Here is a 10,179-nt window from a genome sequence, read left to right as displayed (position 1 = left end):
AGGCACTGGATGACTTTTACACTTATTGCTTATCACTATTGCAGGATAAAGGTCTTAATTCTTAACTGCTTTAAAATATTAACTATGTTAATTCTATATTTAAAAAAGTGTGCATATGGAATACATTATATGTTTTCTCTTAATGAAAGGCTTGATTATGCAGAGCTATATAACCATACATGTAGTTTTTCAACATACATAAATAAAAAACTAAGTGCACAGTGCATAGTAAATTTTGATAGTTTTTAATCCCGAGAGTTGCAATAACTCTCTCATAATTAAAAAAAAAAACACCTTGCCACTTTAAACTTTCCATCAACAACAGCAAATAAATATAATCAAAATGTTTATTTCCAGTATATGAATGTAGGAACAGTTCTGCAGTCACAGTTTGAAGAATTTCTTTGCCAGATCGACCTGCAAAGGGTCCAGTGCTTGTCAGCCTCCTAAAGCAGAGTTTATGGCTGCTCACACCTGCAATATGCAAAGCAGCAGTCGGAACCGTTCCTCTTGTAACCATGGTACTCGAGATGTGGCTCTAGAGATGTTTTTTCTAGCTTTATTTTTCACGGTCTTCTGAACGAAGTCCTCGAATCACAAGCAAGGTGCAGGAGGATTAAAGCTGCTCACCCAGCTCTTGCTGCCCTCACACAAGCCTGGTGAAGGTGACATGTTCAGCAGTGAGACTCCAAAAGGCTCCCTTTGTGTCTGTGTATCCATCTACAGGCTTCAATTATTTTACCTATGTCCTCTAGAGCCAGAAAATGCAAATTAAAAAGGGTTTAAATTATACCTTGTCTGGGCATGGATGTAGCACAAACCTCTCTATCTCTCCTCTTTCACTCCTACCCCCCACAAAACGTCTAAAAGCTCTGCCAAGAAATCTACGTTACTGAATCTTAGATAAACTGCCTGATAGATATTGTTCCCTGTGGATTTTGGATGCATTAACAAGACAAATGAACTGCAATTAACGTGCTCAGAAGCCTGGATTTGGGGAGGAGAGGATGGGAGGGACAAGAGAAAAAGAAAATCAAGAAATGAAGAAGGTAATTTGAATGCTGTTGCGTTGTTTTGGTTTGGTTTTAAGGGCATGTTTGCCAGTGCAGGTAGACTGTATTTAGCAGGACCTGGCCTTTTGTTCAGACTCTTCTTTATACTTGGCTAAGCTGACAAATAGCTCCGTGCTCCTTAGATGAACCATACAGCTCCGTCCTGTACAAACAGACCTATACGATTTCTACAGTCCTGTGGGTGTACCTATGCTTGGTTATATAATTCTCATTTGTAATTAAAAAACGGACCTGCAAAGGCTTACAAACATCACCTCAGTGCCAAAGTAAAACTCAGATGCTATTTTTGTGTTTTATAACACTTAGCTTTTAACTATCTTGTATTATTTTAATCCTGTTTACAACATTTTACTCATCACTTAATTGCTTTTAAGTATATAACTACTACAAGTATTTTCTCTTCATGTATTTTTATACCTAAATTATTCTCTGGCAATGTTCTACTTTAGCAGAATTCTGTGTTTGTCTTCTTTTTTACCACCACCCAGTTTTTGGTTCATGTAATTTTGGCATCTTCTTACCTGTCTAAAATTTCTATCATTAACTCAACTTCCGAGATTATTAATTCCTCCCTTCTACTATTTCATTCTGAACAGTATTAAATTTACAAAATAAACCTCTACACATCTTCTTGCCTCTTCCATGCTACATTGCTTCTGCCTACCAATGTCTCTTCTAGCAGGGCTGTTTGCTTTCAATATAATTTGGAATGGCCCAGTGAAATTGAGAAAGAGAGGAGCTGACCTTATTGTCCAATGGTCAGACCATGTCTTTGAATCAGCCAGAGCAAAAATTGGAACCTTTAGAATCTGAGCCCACACAGGTGTCCTGGCCACTAGCCAATTAGCCATTCTGGGATTAATTCTGACCTTTTCTGGGTCTTTTTCTGGTCCTTGCTAAGGGCTTTTTAATCAAAACATATGTATGTTTCTCATTAAAAATCTTATTCAAACAACACAGCATCTCCAAACAGAAGAGTGTTTCCTTGTAAAACTCTTGTTCAGCTGTGGTTGCCATGGATAATGTAAATCATATATATAAAATCATATAGATGATCCAGCTCTTCTTTCACTTTGCCCAGCATGTTTTTGACACCTGTAAGGGCATCATATAAAGACTCAGCTCCAGCAATTAAGGACATGCTGAACTCCAATATGTTATTCACTGTGCTCAAATTTTCAGATCTATAATTTCCAATGTCATCCTTCCACACAGCCTCACATTCACCTCTCGACACATCAGCAATGGAGAGCTGATATTCTACCCTCTCAGCCACCATTCAGTATCTTTACTAGTTTGGAATCCCTTATCGAAATGACTTAAATATGCCCTTATAGAAATAACCTACTGATTCCCTCTTCTACTCCTTTATCAAAACTACCAAGTCCTACAGTTTTGTTAGGGCCCCATAACAACCGTGGCTTCAAGAATGGAGTTTCATTTTTCTAGTCTTTCTAGTAATTTTCACAAATGACTTCAGGATTTCTTTTCCCACAGTTCAGAAATTTATTGGAAACGTGATAATAAAAACCACAATCAAAACAATCTCATGAGGTTGGTAGACCTAAATGTGGATGCTTAGTTTATTACACAAACTATTAAAAACCTTGGCATTGAGAAATGTCTTGAGAAAATGACTGTGAACCAGCAAGTAACCTGCATGTGTCATAACATGTTATTTACACTGTGATTCTGTTATCCATCTAATTTGCACGCAGACTCAAGTCTTGCAGTTTTTACACATCATTAACAAAACTCATTATACCCAACACCACTGGTTTCAATCTGTCTGTTCCCAGGGCTTTAGGACAGATCTGTGTATCTGCTAGGTGTGGTGTATTATAGAACTATAAAACACAACCAGGTAGGGAATGCTTTACACTTCCCAGTCCTGAGAATTGCTACTTGAGTTATTTCCAAATGCCCAATTCACCTACCAATTGACTCTTTACTCCTTCCTTGACACCTTACTCCAGTCTTTACTAACATTGTGTACTCAAGGATTTCTTTCTGTCTTTGATGAATGCCCTTTCTCTCTTGATTTTTCACATTTCTTCGTATGCGTTTGAACAAATGTCATTATTTTGCTAATCCTCTGCACAGAGTGGCTGTGAGAATTTTAATTTCTTCTTAAAATCTGCATAGTATTTGATCATAAATTCACAGGAGCTATGCAAATCATTCATTGCAGAACAGCAATGACTTCCAGTAATACCACTGCTATTTTGTATTTTGACAAACAACTTGTTCTCTCGCTGTGCCTGCCATTTGCTCCTTTCTTACCTTCAGTTGTTTTGCAGTTCTCTGCTAATTCAGATGACCTTTTCCCTTGTTCCTACTACTAGCTTTTAAAGCCAGATGGTTTGCATAACCCATGAGAATATACTAATTTATGTTTCAGCACTTTCATTTCTCATCTTGTCCTTTCCATAGAATGCTTTTCCCTCCTTTTTCGTTTCTCCCCTTTCAGTACTCAGATTTCTTTCAGAGTCGTCAACATCGATTTTCTGAGGTAAAAGGACCTTTTGGCTTAGTGAAACCACCCCCCTGCAAGAGGCAAGCGACCATGTAACAGACCTCAAGGACAGAAATGCTTGAAAAGACCATCTGACCCTTTTGCAAACCCTGGGCCAGCAAACAACATCCAGTATTGATATATTTCTTTCAAAATGTCTGTTTTCTGAATAAAATATTGCCCTTTTTTGCATCTGAGTCACCAACTTTAACCACAAAGGAGGTGACTTTGCACCAGCTCTAGAATCCATGGCCCCTTTTCTCCAGCACAGAGGCTCACACTTTTCCCAGAGAGCAAAACTGAGAGAAGAAGAGAAATCTGCAACTGTCTGTCAGGGCACCAGGAGCTGTAAGAGGACTTGCATGGCCCTCCAAACCCTCCCCAAAGCTCTGACCTGTGTTCCCAGGCTCGGCTGATAACCCCATGGCAGGTCCCAGCTGGTCCCAAAGTCATGCCCACACTTCTTGTGTCCACCCTGGTCTGTATGCATTGGTGTCGTATTCTCTGCCACCTTTGAGGTGAGCAAAGAGGAACAGCTGTGTTCTTCCCAAGTTAGCTTGTTTTGTGTGATTTTGTTATTTCATTTTCTAGTCTACGGCAAAGCCACTTCACATACTGCAATTTTCACTCCTCCCTTTAAATACCCTGAGTGTGAGTCTGTCATGACTGTACCTGGTTAAAGTCAGGGGTGAAGCATGTCAGGGAGTGCAGTTAGAGCTGTTTACCTCAGATATGAAGAAGATCGTGAGAATCTTAAACCTCGGGAACAAGTAAAGCAGATGTCAGGGTGACGGGGGTGACTGGGACCAGCCGTGGCACGGAACCATCTGTCCCTGTCAAAAATGCATCCATCCCCTGCCAGGAGGCACGGCAGCTGCACTGCTTCACCTCCGTGACTGAGACTGCCGCGTTAAAGGCTAAATATTATTACACTGAATTTGTGAGAAAATGAGAGCTTGTGAAGGAGGAGGGAGGCGAGGGGTTCGTGCCTGGGAGTCCTGCCCAGGCCCAGCGCCCTGCTCCCATGGAGTGAATCAGGGACGGGAGGTGGAGGGTGAACACATCACCGTGCGGACGTCACCCAGGCAAACACGCACACCTCAGCTGCCAGAGGCGTTTACCTGAGGGCTCATACAGCCTTTCAGGATGGAAAGTAATTTTCTGTGGAAGAAAGAGTGGTAAATAAATCATTATTGGGGAGGCCACAGGGAGATCCCAGCAGCTACTGTGTTTTTTGGAACAAAACATTCACAGGGGCTGAATTGGTTTTAGAATGTAATAGAATCATTTCGACTGGAAGAGACCCTCAGGATCATTGAGTCCAACCATAACCTAACTCTAGCACTAAACCATGTTCATAAGAACCTCATCTAAAAACCTTTCAAACACCTCCAGGGATGGTTACTCCTCCACTGCCCTGGGCAGCCTGTTCCAATGCCTGACAACCCTTTCTATGAAGAATTTTTTCCTAATATCCAACCTGAACCTCCCCTGGTGCAACCTGAGGCCATTTCCTCTTGTCTTATCACTTGCTAATTGGGAAAACAGACCAACAGCCTCCATGCTCCAACTTCCTTTCAGGTAGTTAATTTTGCATGCAGGTGTGTGGAACAAGCTCATTTAATAACTCCCACCCATCCATTCTGTGCCATCTTCATGGGGACACGGGGGAACAGCCGTTCTGGCGGGAAGGATCGCGCGAGGCTCCTCTGAGGCAGCGCCGGCGCCAGGGCCTGGGGTTCACGGGCCGGGGACACCCCGAGCCCTCAGGCCGCCGGGGCAGGGGCCGCTCCCCCGCGATCCCGGCAGGGAGGGCAGCGCCCACCCCTGCAGCCGGGCGGGCTGGGAGAGAGAAGCGGGGAGCGGGGAGGCGGCGCCGCGGAGCCGGAGCGACCTGCCCCCCCCGCGCCTGCCGGGCCGGGCCGGGCCGGGGCGGGGCCGGCTCGGGGGGCGGGCAGGCGGCGCTGGTCGCTGTCCTGGGTGTTGAATCTGCTGCGGCTGCCGCTCGCCGGAGCCCGGGAGCAGCTGCGGGAGGCGAAGGGCGGGCGGGCGGGCGGCATGGAGTGAGGGCTGGCGGCGGCGGGCAGGGGAGCGGGACAGCCGCCTGCGATGGGCCAGGCATGATGGGGGCGCTCGGCTCCGTCCTCCCGCTGCTGCTGCCGCCGCTGCTGCAGGTCCTCGCCGCCGCCCCGCGCAGCCAGCCGCCCTCCGCCGGAGCCGCCGCCGAGGCGCGGATCGGTGAGTGGGGCGACGTGGGGGAGGCGCGGGGCTGGCGGGGAGCGGGGCCGCGCTGGCCCCTCTTCCCTCGGCTGCTGCCCGAGAGCTTCCCCAGGGGCAGCTCCACAGGCAACCGGCGGCCGCGCCCGCACGGCTGCCGGTGAGGGGCCCGTCCTGCGGTTCCTTAGAACCGGCTCCGCTAAGGGGCCTCGTCCTCCTGCCTCTCACCACCTGCTCCCGCTGAGAGTCCCTGTCCTCCAGCCCCTCACCACCGGCTCCCGCTGAGGGTCCCTGTCCTCCGGCCCCTCACCACCGGCTCCCTGCCCCTCGCACCTCCCGGGTCCCCCTTGGTCACCCCGGGGCCGGCCCAGGACCCCAGCGGCGCGTCCCGGCGGGGTCTCTGGTGCCACCTCGGGGCTCACCTGGTCTCCCCACAAGCTGAAAAATTTTGCCAAGACAAACATGAGGCCCCTAAAGTCGAGGTGCACCCGTGGGGAGTCATCAAAAATGCGTCCAGCCTCCACGTATTTGACCCTCCTCCCAGTTTAGTGGATTCAACCCACTGAACTGCCCTCATATTTGGAAAGCACAGGAAATCCCCGGGCCACAGACCCCCAGGTGCAGCCCAGTCCACCACTAACTCGTTCTGCTGGACATGGAAATCAGCACTGGCTCCTGGTTAAGGCTGTTTTAGAGGTGTCTAAAAATACCCAGTGCTGCCCAGGGAAGACCATTAAACAACCTCCTCCTTTGGAGACATTCTCCGACCATCCCGTTCCTCTTTTAGGCGATATCGTCTGCAATAAACATCCCCTCCTGCTCAAATGACCCACACTAATATGGAGGGATCCTGAAAACAAACTCTGTGCATTTCAGATCAATGCTATTCTGTGCAGCCCTCCCTGGCAGCCTCTCCTTGCACTGAGACACATGACTGCATGCTCACCAGAATTATCTCCAATGATATCTAATACAGTCAGTTTCATTTCACTTATGGTGTCTTTCCTAAACTCACTTCAAGTCAAGAAGGTCATAAATGGGGGAATTTTGTATTTTTTCCCTGGTTTAATACCTTCCAGGAGTGGTTATGGAGGTCAGAAAGTGCAAGGTAAACTAGCTGTCCCTAAGAAATCTTTTTTTCTAAGACAAAAAATAACATGACTTTAAGAAACAAAGGAAGCCTCCCACAGAAGTATCTGTGCAGTCTGCCTCATGTACAGTCTGTTTATTAAGAAGGAATTAAAATCAGCTGACCATGTTTTTAATGAGGCTTCAGTCAAGTGGCAATAAAAATGAGCTATTAAATGCCTGCTATAGTTAAGGTAGTGATGCAAGGTTTTAAGGAGAAAGGGTTTGGACTGGATATATCCCTCCCTGCTCTCTCCTGGTTGCTATAGATATAGACTGTTTCTCCTAATCTGCTGAGGAGAAAGCTTCCATAAAGATATTGAAACTAATAGCTGTAATTTTTACCTTTCATAATGTGATAGGCTATACATTATGTTTTCAAACTAGTCAAGTTCTGGTTCTCTCTCCCTAAATATAAACTGCAAATCAGTCTGGGTCACAACATCTTTTTCAGCATGTTGTAGCTACAAAACAATGTTTGTTTGTTTGTCGCTTCCGTGTAGCTTCCCTGTGCTTCTGCCTCGGCAAGGATGCCTGCCCGACCGTTAAAGCTGTCCTTGCGTGGAAGGGAATGGGGGAAGAGCAGGCTTGGTTTTGCACAGTGAATACAGTGGTCTGGGAGGTATAATTCAGAGATATTTCAATAGCAGTGAAACAAGTTGAGCCTTTCTACTTCTTGCTGGGGTAAGGAACTAACTGATGTCTCACAGATCTCTGTGGAAGATGGGAAAGGATTTATTGTGTTTGACAAGATGCAGCAAAATGTTTGCATTGCTGGAAGTGAAGCAGTTTTAGCTGTCTCTTCTCTTAGTGTTCCTTTATTTTTTTATTGACCAGTGTTTCAGATCTCTTTACTCTTGAGTTCAAACCATTTATTATAATAGATTCTGTTCAATTTTAGGCTACAATTTTTAGACAGAATCAGGAGATGCAACTGTAATTTTACAAGGCATCTGAGTTTTGGGATTATTTGTGGTTGTAGGTGGAAGATACTACTTTGGTTTCTTCTTGTGCACAATCCCATTTTCTGTAATTGAAAACTGAACACAGATGCATTATGAAACCTCTATAATATGTGCTGGAGACTGCTTTAAAAGCCATGTAATTATAAAAGCAGTTTTTTATTAGTTTGTTCATATTAAGTGTTTCAGAAAGTCTTCCTAAAAGCTGGTTCAGTAGCAGAAGTTCATGACCTTTACCATTTCATAGGATGTTTTAATCCAGTTTCATTCTTTCCTTCTTCTTTTGGGTCCACCTTTGTCTATGCTTTCCAATATAGTAATCATCTCCAAAGGGTGACGTATTTATTTTGCAACATACTTACAAACTTGTTTAAGAAACTGAAAGTTTCCAAGTTGCAGTTAAGACAAAATATTTGGATTTGTGCTTCCTCTGCCTATATTGTTCATGAGGTTTTGTAAATTGTTCCTGTGGGAAGGTGTTTTTATAAGATGCTACTATCAACCAAACCACATATTTTTCTGTTTCTTGACATTTCAAGTAGCATTTTGAATGTGAACAAATGAGGAAATGTGTAGCCTTTTTCCTCTCTCTGTCTCTTGCCCAAGTTTAGCCCAGGAGAGAGATACTTATCTGTTCTGTGGAAAAAAGTCAGCTGAGTACCTAATAGTGTTCATTAGCCTTTGATGAAACAGTGAGGCTGGGAGTTTAATATTCTAAATAAATCTTTATTTGTTGACAAGACACAGTCTATTTAAGATTATAGAACTTATTTTTAAAAGTGTCTTACAAAATAATAATCTGTGAACAAAATATCCTGATCATGTTTGCTAAATTTCTCCGATTTTGTTTATTCTGCTCCTGCAGTGATGGTTGTATGGATTTTTTTTTTTCCAATGCGACATTTTATTAGCAAATAATTATGCTGAGGAAGTGGTTAAGTTTAAAATACCTTCCAATAAACTCTAAGCAGTTGCTTCAGTAAAAATAACAACTCCAACAATTATTTTCATGCAGTTGTACAGCTTTTAAAGTGGACTAATCTATTCAGAAAGTTGCAGGGGTATCTTATTTTCCTATTAGTCTGGGTGAGGTAGAGAACTTTGGAACAAAGTAAACTGTGAACATTGTTAATCACATTCTTTCCATAGTCCTAAAAGACAAATGCTTAACAGCAGAAGTCATCTTCATATGTATTAGAAAAGAGAGTGTGTGCTTGCTGCAGTGCCTTCACATTGACCTCTAATGTGTAAAACGATACTTAGAACCTTCAGTGAACACAAGTATAATTTTGCAATATAATTTGATCTTTTGTGATGTGTGCAATCCCATATTTTGGTCTGCATGTTCTTCCTAAATTAGTACATTAATATGCTGTGGAAGTTTCTGGAAACAATTGTTCCATGTACCATGTAAGACAGACTTCCTTCGAAATTGTATTCGAATCATCATATGCAAAATTTCTGCAAGTTGAATGCCTATGAATTTAGTTTTTATCTAACTAGCAAAAAGACAAGTTGGTCACATTTCAGCTTATAAACTTAGATTCTTCTAAACCTGTAGCTGTGAGTCCCCGACACAGTGAGCAAAGACAGTCTTACCTTTCACTAGGGCTTAAATATGGTTGATGATAGAAACTTTACTCAAAGACTTGCAAATAATATTGCATGGCATGTATGTTTAAGAGCTGAACATAACTATTTTAGGTATGAATTAGGAATTTCAAGTTGAAAATAAGTAAGAAACTGCAAGAGCAGGGACTTAATTTACCATTAATGGAAAGCATATCTCCAGCACTGATTCTTAAATTAGAAGAGGATCAAATAAATAGTAGGAGAGATGAAAAATGCAGATTTTTTGGCTTTTCAGTCAGTGCTTCACATACAATCTAAAGGAAGTAGTGTTAGAGAGCTTTTATCTATGGCTATTTCATGGGGAACAGCAAAAAAAAAAAAAGGCCTTGGTTGAGTTCTTGTTGGGTAGATGTTGCCATAACAAAACTAATGGCAATTTTTCTCAGCCATCATTGTCAACCACCTTGGAGAGCCAGGAGGGCTGAAGTTTTGCTTCTTCCAGCAACTTGAGCTGAAGCTCAACAAAGTCAGTGTCAGCCTGCCCATTGGCTTCAGTAGAGTTTGGATCAAGATGCTGGTTGAGGCTTGTGGCAGACTGGCTGGTAAAGCTGGGGAATGACACTGTCACCATCTTTTCAATAGATACCAATTGCGTGACTTTCCAATTGCATTAATTTGGAACTTCTCATAGGCACTCAGGTATTTTGATATC

General features: G+C 43.5%; 1 protein-coding gene across 3 annotated transcripts in view; it reads left to right on the top strand.

The window, feature by feature from the left end:
- Positions 1-5,168: 5,168 nt before the first annotated feature.
- PTPRN2 (protein tyrosine phosphatase receptor type N2) overlaps positions 5,169-10,179 on the top strand; it is a 647,850-nt gene continuing 642,839 nt past the window's right edge. For all 3 annotated transcript variants that reach the window (XM_065050472.1, XM_065050473.1, XM_065050471.1), the window contains exon 1: positions 5,169-5,826. In XM_065050472.1, the coding sequence (XP_064906544.1) occupies positions 5,184-5,826 (643 nt within the window). In that variant the 5' untranslated portion in view covers positions 5,169-5,183. The remainder of the gene's footprint in view (positions 5,827-10,179) is intronic.

This window comes from Columba livia, chromosome 2 (assembly GCF_036013475.1).
Source record: "Columba livia isolate bColLiv1 breed racing homer chromosome 2, bColLiv1.pat.W.v2, whole genome shotgun sequence".
NCBI lineage: Eukaryota > Metazoa > Chordata > Aves > Columbiformes > Columbidae > Columba > Columba livia.
The sequence above is the reverse complement of the archived record's forward strand: the minus strand, read 5'-3'. Positions and strand labels throughout refer to the sequence as shown.